Genomic DNA, 16995 nt, shown 5'->3' on the forward strand with positions numbered 1-16995 from the left:
AAAAGTAAATATGGCCTAGGGTAACATATAAGGCTAGAAATAAGAAAATGTTTAGTGTTTAGTGACCTTATTGAGGCCTCCTCTTTCTGCTAATCAAAATGACTTGAGTACTTACACTAAAAATGATAAAAAGCAGTTTAAAACAAAGTGTTGGGTCTCCCAGACTAACACTTATACTAAAGATTTAATATATCAAATAATTTGGTAGTTTAATAATATTTCCATTTTGTTCCTGTCTTTTCAAAGGGTAAATTACAATGACTTTAAATGAAATTAACCAAATATTATCTTCACACTACAAATTACTTTAGAGTTAATCATTTGCCATTTTAAAGATGTCTCTCAAGTAGTTGTAAATCCCTCTTGGGCAAAAAGTCAAGGACACATGAAAGACATTGAGACAAAGTAGCTGAGAGTATCTGAACACAAACAGGTGGTCTACTTTCTTGATTAAACTTTTTCTAAACCCAAGTATCTGAAATGTAAAAGTACACATAGCTTTGACATTTGCAGAAACATTTACATTTACACTGACTGTAGTTCACATGTGCTTGAAAGAGCTTTGGTATTCTGAAGCTTGAGAAATAAATCTTATGAGAGATTAGGATCCTCAAACATTTATTGTCTATAAAAGATGGCAGTGTTTCATATACAAATATGACATAATTGCACTGAACTAGTTCTAGTTCCAAATGAGATTATGCCATCTAGAAATATTTTGCTTACCAAGCCAACAGATTAACATATCGAGGCCTCAACTGACAGAAGTAAATTGGATAGTAGTAACTCCAGTGCAATTAACCAAACTTAAGTGACTTTTAGAATGTGTGCAATCTACATTACTATATTAACTATATTAACTACACATTTCAAAGAGCTCTCACACAACTATAAATTTCCACTAAGAAAAAAAAAAAAGATTAACTTAAAATTCAATGACTTGAATGAGTAAAAAAAAACAAATAGTCTAAATTTACGGTCCCCAATTGTGGAAAAATTGTCCTCCATGAAACTTGGGAACCAGAAGGCTGCACAGCAGCAGGTGAGCAGTGGGCGAGCAAGTGAAGCTTCATCTGTATTTACAGCCACTCCCCATTGCTCACATCACCGCCTGAGCTCCCTGCCTCCTCTCCCCCCCACCCCACTCCTCTCCATGGAAAAATTGTCTTCCATGAAACCAGCCCCTGGTGCCAAAAAGGTTGGGGACTGCTGGTCTGAATGACACAAATTACTTGTTTAAATGGTTTAAATTCATAAACAGATGCTTTATATTCTAAAGATATTCATAAACATGTTCATAAAAGTTCATAAACAGATGTTTTATATTCTAAAAGATACTTCAGAGACTAAAAGGAAAATTCTGTTGTGTTGTGACTAGAAAATGGGTTACTTTTTTGGGGGTGCTGTGGAGGGAGAGACAGGGTCTCCCTCTGTCACCGGGCTAGCGTGCAATGGTATCATCATAGCTCACTGCAACCTCAAACTCCTGGGCTCAAGAGATCCTCCTGCCTCAGCCTCCTGAGTAGCTGGGCCTACAGGTGTGCCACACCATGCCCAGCTAATTTTTCTATTTTTTGAGATGGGGTCTCGCTCTTGCTCAGGCTGGTCTCAACCAATCCTCCCACCTTGGCCTCCAAAATGCTAGGATTACAGGTATGAGCTACCACGCCCAGCCTGAAAACTGGTTACTTTTTAAAAATTATGCAATGTGTCAAGATCAAGGATTTTTTTTTTCAAGTATGTACACCAAAACTAAGGCAATATATTTAGAAACACTACTTTTTAAGCCAAAATCTGCTGAGAGTAAATCTTTCAGGTTATTCTGCGTTCATTTTAAAGCTCTGTGCTGGGCACTGGTCCTTGTACTAGGGATGCAGAAATCAGTAAGACACAGTTTCTACTGTCAAGTAGCTCAGAAAACTTGGGTTCCAAACCTGAGCCATTAAGTCATGGAAAATTTTTGGGCAAAACACACAGCTTTTCTGATCCTCTTCTCTAACAAGGGGTTACAGAAAAACAGTTGTCCTGTTGTGAGGCAAAAATGTGATCTTGAACACCAAAGTACTTGGAAATTATAAAACATATGCATATTGAAATAGTTATTGTAAAATGCTTAGAAACAGAAAAGCACAAGATCCCAGTTTCCCTCCTTGCTTGTTGAATTTTTCTGCTTTTGCCCAAGCATGAAGGACTTATTGTTTTAACTCTCCACCTCTCTCCAAACTAAGGTTTCCTTGGGGTTAGCTTCTAGGATTGCTGGGCTTACCACGGGATCAGTCCTAACTGGTCTAGGCAGCTTCATCTCTGCTTATCAAACACGTGGCTGTAATATGAGTCAAAACAAACTGTTCCTTCATGACTTTGCTCCAACTGAGATGAACTGACATTTTCAGATCTTAACAACCTTTCAATTTCAGTAACTCAGATGACAATGTCACAGAGTTCAGCAACTACAGGTATCACATAGAGCATTTCCCATGTAGAAAAATGAATTATGTGAACAATGGAAGAGGCCGATATGTACCAAGTCAAGAGCTCAGCATATGAAGTTAATCCCCTTGCTGTCCTTCACTGTTACTTCTAACGGAAGCCAAATTTAGTCAGGAATGCATGCCCTTTCGCTGCACAAGCACTCTGCATAGGGAGCAAAGACCAAGCAGATCTGACATACAAACCCTGTTACAACAGTTCAGTGTATAATTCACCTTATTTTAGTATGTTGCCTCGATTAGAATGAGAGTATTCTATCATAAATAATGCTTTAATGAGAAAAAAATGTTAAATATACATGGCCACATTGACTTTTTAATTTTCATAACTTTATTAGGTCACCTTAATTTTTTCAAACAGGGATTTTAATTGGTAATGTAAAATGTTTCTGACATGACTAAAACCAACTATATGTGCACCAGGGAAAAGCAGTTTTATACAACTAATTTTAATTAGTACTTTCAGCTGCATATTTTGCATATACTAGAAACAAAACCTCTTATTGATTTTGCTAAGAAAATTCTTCAGAACCCTGCCTTTCTAATTCAGATTGCTTCCATGAAATGCCGTATACTTATTTTTCTTTTTGCTTTAATGTATTTTTACTGTCCATTACAGCAAGTCCTACTGTCAGTTACTGAACAAAGCAATTCCTAACAGAGCAGGAAGGTACAAGAGCCTTATTAATCACTGAAATCAACTGAAGCCACCATAGTAAACCAGGTCTACCAAAACAGTTTTTCCCTCAAAATGGCCAAAAGCCTTGGAAATAAAATAATGAACCCAGAGAACCCAATAAATGGACCTATAATGCTTCCCAGGGCAGATTAAGTTGAATTAATTTGCATTGTTCCTTAAATAAATACTTCAATTTCTTGGTCTAAGTAACAATGGGAACATACAAGGAGCATATATACATATAAGCCTGGGCAAATCATGTCTCTCTGACAATCAAGGTGCAACTCCTAGGGGGATAGAACACTTTAATGTTGATAAGCCTTGATTAAATACCAAGATTTTTACCATAGAGAAATAAGGACCTTTATCCTGGTAGGGAGCAAAAAGTATTAAAAGTTCTATGAGACAGATCAACCAAATGCAATGTGTTAACCTGGCTTGGATCCTGTTTTTAATAAAGCTACTTTAAAAATTACAAAACAATCAGGGAAATTTCAACACTGAATAGAAATTGATGATATTAAGGAATTTTTTTAGGTGTAATAATGGTGTTACAGTTTGGTTGATTTCAGAGTCCTTATCTTGTAGAGCTATATACTGAGCCATTTATGGATGCAGCCATATGATGTCTGGGAACTACTTCAAAATAAGCCAGTGTGACTGACATAGATGAAGGAAGATTAGCCATGATAGCTGGTGAAGCTGAGTGACAGGTATATGGTGATTCGTTATACTCTTTCTCTAAATTTGTATGTTTGAAATATTCCACAATGTTTTTTAAAAGTCTACAGAAAAATAATGAAATGATTCTGTATGTACTAACATACCTGTATCTCCAAATAATATTAAGTAAAAAAGGCAAGTTGCATTACGTGAAGCAAGGCTCTTCCATTTACTGCATAGCCTTCAGCAAGTTACTTAATCTTTCTGTGGCTCAGTTTCCTCATCTGTAAAATGGGAACCTACCTAATAGAGTTGTCCTGAGGATTAAATATGATGATTTGTATAAAACACTTAAAATAGTGTCTGATATATAACAGTGACTCAGCAAGAATTAGTTATTATCTATGCTTTTAAACCACAAAACCCTGTATTTTCTAAGTAAATGCATGGTAAATGATCAGAAAGAAACAAAGCCAAGAAGAATGGTTACCTCTTAGGTGTCAGAGAAATATTAGGATTTGTGGTAGAGTTCAGAAAGGACTTTAAAGCCTTCAGCCTTATACCACAGAGTGTTCTGATTTTTGTTTAAATGCATTCCTATACGAATGTGTAACTTAAGTGGCTCTAGGCTATGAGTCCTTTAAGAACAGGGATGCCTTATTTATCCTCATACTTCCAGGACTACCACAGTGTCTGGCTCCTAGTAGGACAATCAATAGCAATCTGTGTTGAAAGCAAGTGCTCAAAATAATGAGCCATGGGATGGGAGGGGTAGGGAGTGGACAGGAAAGACGTTGGGAGGAGGAAGACCACCACAGGAAAAAAAAAAAAACTGGAAAGAAGACTAGAGGTATCTGAAGGAAGAATAAGGTGAGGCTATATTTCTTCTTCAAATGTCTTAATTTTGGTTATTTATTGTCATTTCACTAAAAATATTTTTGCAGACAATAAAAGAGCAGGGCTAGAAAGAGATCTATCTAATTCAGCAGTGTTGACTTGGAGACACAGAATCTCTTGCCATTTGTCTCCCATCTCCAGGCTCCCAGGTTTTCCAATCCCTTATATGATGTACATGTATTTTTCTTATTTTTAATCTGCCCAGCTTTCCTTCCCCCTTCTTTCGGAAACTGCATGCTAATTTTCCTTTATGGTATGCCCCTTCCCCACCCCCAATTTGCACAGGTTATTCAGGTGGGGTGACTCAACTCAGTTCCAGAGGTGAGCATGTGAACCAGATCCGGCCAATGAAAGAACTGCATTCCTTCGGCACAGTTGTGTTTTTTAGGGGGTCAATAATTCCTAGACCTAACCTAGAAAGTGGGAAAAAGGGTCCTCCTTTCTGCTGAAAGTGTTCAACTGGTAGGATTTTAATCTGGGGCTACTTCATTCACATGGCAGAGAATGTCTGAGAATGAAGCCAGCACAAAGGAAACCAAAACTAAGATATGAGAAGTTCCTGATCCCCGATGGTATCAGTTAAGTTCCTGATCCAGTCATGGCTGGAGACAGTACATTCTGGACCCAAGTAAGTTTAACTGAATTTCTGTCACTTAAGACTGAAATAGTCTTAACTAATACATCTTCAAAATGGGTTTCTTCCAGGTCTAGAAGCCCAGTGCTGGCCAAAGCAATGGTTTCAGTGGAAGATGCTTTCAGAAATTTCCACATTACTGAGAGCTGGACAGAATAGGGAGGTAGTGGTTTAAAAAAAGAAGAAAAGAAAAAGTTACACACACACACACCCACAAAAATAAATTATAAGTCTGTCTTTCAGTTCTGTGCCTTGGTATTTTAGAGCCTATAACTGGACTATTATCCCCTTTCAGGTCCAGACTTAGCAACTGAGGGTTCAGAAGAAAACTCTGCAAATATCTTACCTGGTCTGTCAGGTATCCCAGCCTTAGACTATGGCTATACCTCATCTCAGAGCCTTACAAACTTGAGAGATATTACTTCTTATGTTGATATTTTTAAATATGGGGATTTGTGAAGCTCTTCAGATGCCTATCTCAAGAATGTGAGTAATTAGCTGATTACATTTACATAATCACAAACATGTGTTAACATTTTAGTCACTTTATTAGGTCCAGCATAGTTATCTGGGGAAGACAAAAGGCTCAGGTCCTGTGGCGGGGGGGAGTCCTCATCTCAACTTAGGAGAGAAGGAAGGGGACAAGGAACTAAGCTTTATTTGGTTCTCTGTATGTCAGGCATAGTTTACATGTTACTTCATTTAATCTTTATAAGGTCCCTATGTGCTAGGTGTAGTTATCCCTTCTTAGATGAGAAAACAGGCTCCAAAAGTAATATAAACACCTGAGGTCAAAAGGTGTCAAATGAGTATTCAAACTGAGGCAAGACTACAATGCCCATATAGGCCCCAGCTACACTCTGCCGCCTCCTGGATGAAAAGGAGTTTCATTCAGCTCAAGATGTTCTAAGAACCCTACAGACAGGAGGAAATTAAACTGAAAGAATCACAGTCTACTAAAAGCAGTCATCCATGAGAAAGCATAGAAATGTAAAAGAAATGGTTTACATATCCATATGATCTATTTAAGCTATAAATTCAACCATTCCACTTCCAAGGTGAAAGACAGACCTTCAGTGGTTTTCACACTGCAGTCAGAAAAACTCCATACTCTCCTCCAAGGCCCACACACAAGGCCCTGCTTGCTGTGGGTCCTACAGCTCATCTCTTAATGGCCACCCATTTCCACACAAACCAATGCTCCAGGCACACTGGCCTCCTTTCTGCTTGCTGTTTCTACATCTAAGCCTTTGCGTAATACACGTGAGCCCTCAGTTTGGATCCTCTCCATCACCTCACTCTTAGTCACCTTCTAGTTCTCAACTCTTGATATCACCTCCTTGGGGCCCACCCGTCACTGACCACTACCTTGAAAAATGATAAAAAAAAAAAAAAAAAGAAAAAAAGATGGCCCTTCTTATCATTCTGTTTATTTCCTCATTGAAACTGTCACAATCTATAGTAATCTTTTTTTTTTTTTTTTTAATTTTTGGGCTGTTTATTTTCTGTCTCGCACCTAGAATGTGAGGTCCTACCTTCACTGAACTCTCTGCCTTGTCCCTACCCTCACTGAATTCCTCTATGTTACCTCTATAAAGGTAGAACCTAGTACAGTGCTTAGCCTGGCACATAGTAGGCAATTAAAAAGGTACTCATTTGTAGAAGAACATAATACAGCATTTAGTAACACTAATTTTCTTATTTTTTCAATTATTTTTCAATCTTTCTCATCGATTCAAGGACAAAGTCTCACTATGGTGCTAGTCTGCCCTTAATGTTAACATTTTTTTTTAAAATGAAAACTCTGTACAGTTTATGGTAAATACTCTCTAAACTAAAGATAAAGGTTATCATCTTCAATTCCCACGTCCTAAAGAACGGGTGAAAACTCTCCATCAGCATGGCTAATAAAACTATAGCTGCTCTTCTGTGTGTCCTATATTGGGTTTATTCAACCCAGTTTATACTGGGAAGTCTTCTTTTAGCTTCAGGTTCTGAATTGTTAAGTTCTTAGTTTTTAAATTATTCACTTGCTCAAAGCTTAATACATACACTTTGAGACTTTATTTTTATTTTCCTCTTTATTCTTCCCCCAACCAAGTTAACAACCTCATATCTATCCTTTCATACCTTTCTCATTGCTCATTAAATCACAAACATATATATGTATAAAGACACATACAACATATATGAAGTGACTTTGTTTTACAAACCAGAATCATACATTTCTTCACATCTTTCTTTTCTTAATCCCTCTAAAATCCCTCTAAATCAGCTGATATAGGCCTAACTCATTCTTTTTAGTATCTGCATAATTTTTCATGGTACAGTTATTCCATAATTTTTCTACTTCTCCCCTTGGATAGCATCTTTTGAGGAAAAAATGACTGCTGCAATTAACAACCTTGTACATAATAAATATTCTTATGAGTATTTTTATTTCCTGGGATAAATATCCTAAAAGTAGGACTGTTTGTTCAAATGGCATTTTCTTTTGACTTTAAAGCATTACCAGATTGCTTTCCATTCCAAAGAGTCTTTGTTTCCACAGATACAGTATGACAGCACTCTCTCTCCACATTTGGCCTCAGTAGATGTTATCACCCTTTAATACTTGATAATCTTATTGTAACTCTATTATTGTGGTACACATCCCATACTTTTGAAAACACAGCCCTAATGTTTACTCTAACAAAGAAGGGTCTCCTGCTAAAAGTCCTGTTTCATTCCCTTCTCAGCCCAGCCTACTGCCAAAAATAAATAAATACATACTATGCAAACGAATGTTTATTGAATAAAAGGACATTCCTTTCATTTAAAAATTTATTATCAAAAAGTCCCTACTCTTTGTTTTACATTAGCAGCATCTTCTTCTACTTATTCTCTAATGTAAAATGAATAAGACAGAAAAATACGCAGTTTCATAATTTTGTATGGGATATGATCTTCATTATTACATTACTGATAATAAAAAAAGAACAAGATCAAAATAGTATTTGCGATCTACTTTTCAGTAAATTTTGGGTCTGGCATATATAGTTGTACAGTCTCTATGTATGTTGCTTTTATCATAAAATATACCAGCAAATGAACAACAGAAAGTCTATCGACTAAAAAAAATTTTAAAGAGATATTAAAAAATCATTCACTTAAAAGTTTTTGATAAATCTACTTTGCCACCAAGCAAAGACAAAACTAACTTTTCATTTTGAAATTTGTCAGACTTACAACAAATAGCCTGTGACATTCCTGTTGTCCCCACCTCACCTCCCTCTTCATTGCTTCTATTGTCTCCTTTTGCTACTGTATACTTCTGATGTAGCTAAATTGGGTCAATGATAGTGTGTGGGTGAGAGAGGTTAAAAGAAGAAAGGAATAAATCAAGAAATGACAGTTGTAAGGGTAGCAAGAGTAAAAGCTTGACAACTGGTTGTAAAATTATAGCACAGTCTAACACATAAAAATTCATTTGTTGTGCTCCAATTTTGGGGGTGGGGGATGGGAAAAAGCAAAATCTTAGTGAATATAGTTGGGTTTTTTTTTTAACAAATGAAAAACATAGCTCGTTCTCAATTTGAGAAGCAATGAAGAACAGAGAAAAAAACGAACCAATTTCCCCATACTCAAAATAATAGTGCTTTACTCTTACAAAGTCCTTCTCATGAACTCTCACATGAATTCTCAAATAATTACACTAAACATAGATATATCTGTACTTTCAAATAGGAATATTTTGTTGTTTTACAAAACAAATGGCATTTGATCCATATTGATATTTGTGAATTTAAACAGCTAATGCCAGAGATCTATATTTTACAAAGAAGAGCTTGCAACTGTATTCCAAAATTTAAAATTAAATCTTCTCTCTGTAGTCTTTAAATAGCTCAAATGATCCTAAATTCAAATGACCCCAAAATCCTCCCCAAACTAAATCATACAAGTAACAGCATAATCTAAATAATAACCTTTGATTATACCTTTTTTGTGAAACTCCTACTTTAAATTCCCATTCTCTCTGTTTGCCTCTTCCTTCCCACTTCAGTTGTAGATATGACTTATAAATCATTCCCTCATCTTCTGTTTTCCTTTATATTTAATCCCCTTAACCACAAGATTCATCTCCCACCTATATGAATTTGTATCTGTCCAAACCTGACTTTAACTTAATGGAATACATTTGTTTAGCAACCAACCTAACCCTACCCCCCAAATTCCCAAAATAGATGTCTTATCAATTAACATCTATCCTAAAAATGCCAGATTCACTTCTTCATTTACTTTCATATTTAATACCAAATTCAATAGATTCTTCCCTTATAAAGTCCCTGGTATTGTCCTTCCTTTCCATTTTCCCAGCCATAAGCCACTCCAGGTCATTATCTCCCGCAAGTACTATTTCAGTAGCCTCTTAGCTGATCACCTAACCTACTTCTGATCTCTTCATACGTTATCCAACATATATATACAAAGAGCTACCAGAATTCACCACTTCAATTTCCCCACTCAGAAACCCACAGTGGCTCCCTACTGTTTCAAATCCAAACTCCTTAGGCAACTATTCTAGGTAGTTACAGTATAAAGGCACTTTTTATTTCATCATCTAAGTAGCCAGATTTTTTTTTCTTTAACAAAACACAGCTGCCATTAGCCACTGACATATCTCTGTCTTTCAAAAATCACTCTGTTTTGAGATCCTACAAGCAGGATAGTGTAAGAGTTAAGATTATGGGATCTAGAGTTTAATTTGAATCCAGTCTCTACCACTTTTGAACTAAGTGACATTAACCAAATCATTCGACCTCATCTATATAACAGGAATACCAGACCTACCTCATAAGGTTATGAAAATTAATATAATACCCATAAAGCACTAGGCCAATGTCCAGCACACTCTAAATGATCAATGCATTTTAGCCATTGTCATTACTATTACATGGCCACTATGATCTAGGAAGCCAAACTGATTGCTCTACCACAGACTATGCATTTGCTGTCACTATTTTTGACTTCCTCAACCACAGATCATTAGAGATGAAATGGGCCTCAGGGTGGAGCTAGTCCAATCACATGCCCATCATCATTCAAGTCTTGGCTCAATTCTCCATTTGGATTATTCAACTTGGTGTCTATTACTGAACTAAATACAAGTGCAAGGCACACTACAAACAGTCTTTAGTAAATATATGTTGAGTATATACATTAAATGCTAAAGAAATACATAGTTAGCATTTTTCCTATTATATCTAAAATATCAATAAACCATATGCATCTATAATAAAACTGTTTCTAAACAGTACACTATAGCTTTAAGTAACTATAGTTTGAAGTATTCAAGCCAGGAATAAAAATCTAATATGTTGCTTGGTAATTGTGCCCAAATTGATCCAACCAGCTAGGGGCTTTATGACATTCTGAAGGTAAGTATATTTTATTTCCTTCTTATCTATCAATAACACCTGGGTCAATGCTTTACACTCAGTGCTAAATAAGCAGTTATAGATTCCAAAAATTTTCAGTATAAAAATAAAATAATGGCATCATCAAAATAATGTATAAAAAGATAATGATAATATGAAAAACATTAAATGAAAAGCTAAGATTTAAAAGTTGTCTAAGAGCTAGGCACAGTCCTGACCTTGTACCTCCACCCCCACCACCCCACCCTCACCATCCTAAAAAACCAAAAAACAAATCCATATAGAATCACAGGGGTTTTTTTCCCATGGAATTTTTAAAGCTGGAAAGACCTCAGTTCCCATTCCCTTATGCCCCATTGAGTCCCACATGAGAAGATGAAACCCAGGAAGGATAGATGATTAGCCTAAGGGTACAATAGCCCGATAGATGCAGGGCTCGGAATTGAACCCAGGGCTCCTGATACCTAGGCCAGTGCTCTTTTCACTGCAGCATTTCAACTGATTTCTTCCATGCCTACTTAGTCCGGAAAATAAAATTAACTATATCACATGAACTCCTCGCAAAACAATTGAGTATAATCATATGGTGTGGTTAATATTGACACATTTTTGGCTATTCTCAAGAATACTTGTGAGGAATAAAGGTTCGAGACCATAAATAGAGCATTTCTGTTATAATTATTCTGTTCTGGAAAAGATTCTTCCTCTATCAGATTTTAGAAAATTTAAGATTCCTATTTTCACAAACTACACATATCTATGAAGCCTCCTCCCCAACAATAGCTTAAGCAAACCACATGTCTCAGATAAAAATGTCATCTATTCCAGGCTCATCAGCATATGCTAGAATCTGTTCCTAATATAGAATCATAGACTTTTGGAATTGGAAGGAACTTTGGAGATCACCTCTCATTTTACAGAGGAAAATAATACTCAGCAGGGACCTGCCCAAGGTCAAAGTGTGTTCTTAAGAACCTAGGTCCAGAAAAGAAAGTTCTCAAAAGATTTCAGAGAAAAACAATATTTAGTGAAACACCTTAGCTCGTCTCCCTTTACATCTACTTCTTAAGTACAACTTCCTACATAGGGAACTTTTGAAATTTAAGAAAAGAAAGCAAAACAAAAAACTAAGCCAACCTTTTTTTCCACCTAAGTCTACAGTCAAGTCACTAATTCTAAAAGCTTAGCAGAAGTTAAGGTGGATCCTTCCAAGAATCTTAGAGGGTAACATTTTGTAACAAAATCCCCAAAGGCCTACAGATACAATTTAAATAAGTAGAGGGGAAGAAGATACACACAGATTAAGAATAGCTGTAACATTCTTATCTCTGTAACAAATTACATGGAGGATTGCTCATAAATAGGAAAACTTTTAAAGACACTCAACTTTTAACGAAGAAAGAATTTTGGCCACCATAGTTATCAATTATCCAAGAACACCAATAAAGTTTGAAATTTTATGTTCATCTCAGTACTTAAAGCTGGAAATTCTCTTTAGTCTTCTTTTATATATCTTAAGTTACATAATGAAAAAACAGCAATTTGAGGAAAACCTTTTACCAATCCTTAATAAAAAGAAAACCTTTAATCAAACCTTAGTAAAGGAATTATAAGTTATATTGTCCAGTCATGTTTGTAAGAATGCATGAAAATAGAATATTCCTCAAAGTTAAGGCCTTGAAAAGGATGAAAGACTTATACCCTATTTGTTTTTTTCAATAAAAAGCACACCACATAAGCCAATTTACCTGTAGAAATATGTTTCTTAACTCCTGAGGATCACCTCGCTTGGTTGTCTGCACCTGTTAAAAAAAAAAAAAAGCCAGTTAATGCTTCACTAGAGACCACACAATCTCTTTAGAGTAACACTAACAATCAATGCTCTTATCTTTTATAAGGGCATTTAGTTTAAAACAAACAAAAAGCCCTAATTACTGATAACAACTGTCAAATTGGAGATCTGCGACTAGAGGGTGGAAAAACAGGTGTGAATAGCCCAAACTATGGTAAATCTACCCAACAGTGGTTCTTCTGGAATGGAAACAGGTAAGGAGGACCAATCTTTTACTTTACTCCACACCTACTAGCAACATAGTAGCACCACCCACCTTCAAATGAAGAGGCCAGAAAGAGTGGAGCAACAGCAAAGTTAAAATACCCAAATTAATCACTTGGCCTAGCAGCCTTTCTTCCCGATGGAAAGCAATCCTAAGCATGTAATTATCTCCGCGTCCCTCTCCCTATCCAACCTAAAATATGAGAGCTGCCACAAATGCAAACACTTTCGACATCCTGCAACCTGCAACGCAAATGCCAACCATTGCCCCCAACCCTATTGAGGCCCCAAATTACTCAATACTCACCCCCTCCCCCACCGCGATTCACTGATGCCCCAGGTACCCCCGGCTTTACTTGCCACTTCCTCCCGCACCCTTTCCGATGCCTTCCAACTCCCAACTCACAATCCCATGCACCAAAGGCGGGACACCACTCCTCCTTCACCTACCCGTGGTCCTCACAAGCCCCTCCAACTCACGATCCCTCCTCCCTCCCCTCCCCCAGCCGGGCATCCTCTTCCTCCGGTCCAAGCCCCGCACAGCTCTCCCACCCGCTAGCTGGGGCCCCAGGACGCGCCATCTAAGAACTAGGCAAAGAAGAAAACGGGAAGAAGTGGAGGGGCTGCAGGCAGGGCCCTCAGAACGTCTCTTATGCAATAAAAGCAGCAGCAGAGAGTTGGAGTCACCTTGACCGCCATGCTGTGCTCGGAAGCCGGGGACGAGCGAGTGAGCGAGCAGGGCCGAGCTGTCAGGGCGCGCGCGCGCCGCCTCCCCGGCCGCGCCCGCCCTCCCGCTCGCCGGCGCCGCGCGCGTCCCTATGCAAATGAACTCGGGGCGCGCCGCGTGGGGAGCGGGCCCCGCGCCCCGGCCCGAAAGGGAGCTGGCCCCGGGCCCGCCGGCCGCGCGGGGCGGGGGCGGCGCCTCCCACGGGGCAGACTGCAGGGCGAGCCGCGGGATTCCGGCGCGCCGCGTGGTTGCCGCAGCTGAGTCGCCGCCAGAAAAGCCCCAGGTTTCCTAAGGCCTCTCAGTGGGTGTGGCTTTGGGTACGGACCAGCCGAAGCCGTTTTCCCCGAGGCTTAAAGGAACCCTTGGGGCCTATAGTGAGCAAAATTTCGAAGAATCAAAGAGCACGTCCCATTAATAACAGCAATGAATTAATGACAACTAAATGGCAAGTACTGACAAAAAAGACTGGGAACCGCTCACACTGGGAACCACTGGGGAAAAGCTACGGAAACATTGCTTGGGAACTATGCCCCTGAATTGGCGCGGGACGAATACACTTAAAAATTTTTGCTTTGTGTATTATTATAAAGGTTTATTAGTAGACTCGCTCCACTTTCCTAATCACCCAGATCCTTTGTGCAATGAGGTAGGGTACGAATACATACGGAAAAACTCCCATTTGTCCTCAACAGGGCTGGCGATGAATCCTGGCCCTTCCCCCTACGTGAACAGAAAGTAATTCTCCATTCGATTTCTAGCCCTACCTAAGAAGTAGTATAGCTCTACCTTGAAGCAAAAGTATGTCTCTAACACTGAGTCTTGCCATTATGACTGTACTAGACCACATATTAATTCACTCGGGCATTACTGGCATCCGTTATATGCCACAGTCCTACCTATAAAGAATACAAAGACAAATAACGTGTAGTCCCTACCCTCTAAACGATTACACATGGTCAGTGTTTCCTACAACCCCAACCACGTTTACTTTTTTGTTTTTAAACCAAGCATATTCCTTATTAAAAAAAAAAAGTCCAACAACTCCCAAGATTTATCTTAATCTCACTTAGCTCTCTAATCCCTCTCCACCGTCTTTTACATTTCCAATGGTGAATCTCACATGAGGCTTCCCATTTCGCCAGTCTCACTAAACGTATTTGTGTTAAGTATCCAAGTTAATAGAAACGAGGACAGAGGAATGGCAAGTGGAAATTGTGGTTAGGGAGCGCTACGTTTTTAATATTCCCAAGATGAGTTTTTCTGCTACAGTTGCTTTAACTGTCCACCACTATTATATCTCTTTCTTTGGTCTGTTCAAGGCGTTCTAAACAATGTAATATTTTGTCTAGCACTTTATGTCCCTGATACTCTGCTATTTCTTATAGTATGAAGTTTCCCTAAGTAGGAATCCCAACATGTTTATTTTATGTACTTTACAAGGGAAGAATGTCTATTTAGTAGACTGAAGTCCCTCAGTTTGAATAAAAGTACTTAAGGGAAAGGAAGACATTTATTTAAAATGAAGGCAGTATTTTCTATAGAAACACATTGTTGTTGACTAAATCCCTATTGTTGGAGTGAAAATTTAGGGTTGAACTGGCTACTCCTAAGGAGGTAGACAACATTACATTTAAACAGAGCCTATCAAAACAATTTGTAGGTATAGGTGCCAGGCCACAATGGAAATTTTCTTGATTAAAAAATAGCTCTGAACAAGTTCAAGGGTTTCACTGGTGCCAATCTAGTTGCAGTGGAGATGATATAATAATTTTAAATTAAATAAAGTTGCCATATGAAGAAGATAGAAGAGCTCAGTTACCCTAAATAAATGTCAATTTTGCTAGATTTTCCATCTATCCAAACAAAACAAAATGTTGTATTGTAATACGAGCCCTAAGGTAAATGCCCTAATGTGTTAAAAGTGTGTACACTAGGGCTCGGCATGGTGGTTTGCACCTGTAATCCCATCTCCTGGGGAGCCTGACATGAGGGGATCCCATGAGGCCAGGAGTTTGAGACCAGCCTGGGTAATGTATCAAGATTCTGTTTCTACAAAAAATAAAAAAATAACCAGTGTGGTGGTGCACACCTGTAGTCCTAGCTACTTGGGAGGATGAGGCAGGAGGATTGCTTCACTTGAGCCCAGGGGTTAGAGGCTGCAGTGAGCTATGATTGCACCACTGCACGCCAGCCTGGGTGACAGAGTGAGACCCTGTCTCTTTAAAAAAAAAAAAAGTATGTATTGTAGGAAATGCACTAAGTATATCAAGGAATACAAAAGCATATATGCTAGAGTTCCTGCCCTGAAAAATTTTGCAATCTATCATTCTATTGTAATAATTGGCTAATAGTTTAATAGTATTAGCAGAAATTTTAGCACATTAGAACTTATTTTTGCCTTAACTGTAAATGATAAGGGTTGATGGAAAACTTAGCTAATGAAATATCAAAAGAAAACCTGTCAAATAAGACTCAAAATATATTTGGAAAAAGGTGGTGAAAACAATTCAAAACTTTCCACATTTTTATTACACATCAATATAGTAATTTAAAACTCTTTTTTTAAGTCATGAATGATATTTTTAAAGAAAAATTTTAAATTTTAAAACTGTGGAACAACTTTAAGTTGAAAACTTGATAATTAAGACAGCCTAGAAAGAATGACATTTCAGAAAGCAAAATTGGAAGTGAAGGCTAAAAGACTAGTTACAATTGTATGTTCATTGTTGACCCTAAAAAACAGATGTCATTAATAAATAGACACTTTTTAGAGTTGGTTTCATAAAAGATTCAATATGTGGCTTGACTGAGCTGGAATTTAAATCTGCTGTGAAGTTGTTGCCCGTTAAAGTAATATATTTAACGCAAATACCAAATACCAAATGCAAAACCAAAATGTGAGCTTGCTAGACAAACCCACAGGAACAATTTCCAATTCTTAGGCAACTTGCGTTAAAACAATTTGAAACCATCCTGATACTTCGTGGGTGACAGTTAGAATTAACCTAATGCCTAGTGCCCTAATAAGCTAAATTCTAATTATTAAAATGGGTTTCCGATGATCCTATTCTGCCACAATCTGTGGTCATTTTTCCAATTTAATAGCATACCATTTCTGTATATCTTCTAACTTCCTCTTATTATTTTGCTGACATAAATACATTTTTGTTCCTATTTCCAAATCCCACACAGGTACTATGAATGTCATCTTGCAAGAAGTAAATTGAGGTGAGGTCCAACCAATTCATAGAGTATTAGAATATCTCTGACTAATTAAACTAGGGGTGGAGCTCTTCCTAGGTTAAAGGTATATATACCATCACTGTGATGAGGAATAAGCTGAATTTATTTCATATCCCCCATCAAGTAGAAGATTGCTTAAAATAATTGAAATTAATAGCATGATATGACCTTAACACACACACACACACAC

General features: G+C 37.7%; 1 protein-coding gene across 2 annotated transcripts in view; it reads right to left on the reverse strand.

The window, feature by feature from the left end:
• Nucleotides 1-13626, reverse strand: part of SLC25A12 (solute carrier family 25 (aspartate/glutamate carrier), member 12) — a 104422-nt gene extending 90796 nt beyond the window's left edge. The window contains exons 1-2 of one of the 2 annotated variants that reach the window (XM_012650770.1): nucleotides 13523-13626; nucleotides 12528-12581 (exon numbers count right to left, since the gene is read on the reverse strand). Coding sequence is in view for 1 of the 2 variants with exons in the window: in XM_012650768.1 (XP_012506222.1) it covers nucleotides 12528-12581; nucleotides 13523-13534 (66 nt within the window). In the remaining variant the exon portion in view is untranslated. The remainder of the gene's footprint in view (nucleotides 1-12527; nucleotides 12582-13522) is intronic. The other variant, XM_012650768.1, reaches the window with a different exon arrangement.
• Between the last annotated feature and the right edge of the window lie 3369 nt (nucleotides 13627-16995).

This window comes from Propithecus coquereli, unplaced genomic scaffold (genome assembly GCF_000956105.1).
Source record: "Propithecus coquereli isolate 6110/MARCELLA unplaced genomic scaffold, Pcoq_1.0 Scaffold34, whole genome shotgun sequence".
NCBI lineage: Eukaryota > Metazoa > Chordata > Mammalia > Primates > Indriidae > Propithecus > Propithecus coquereli.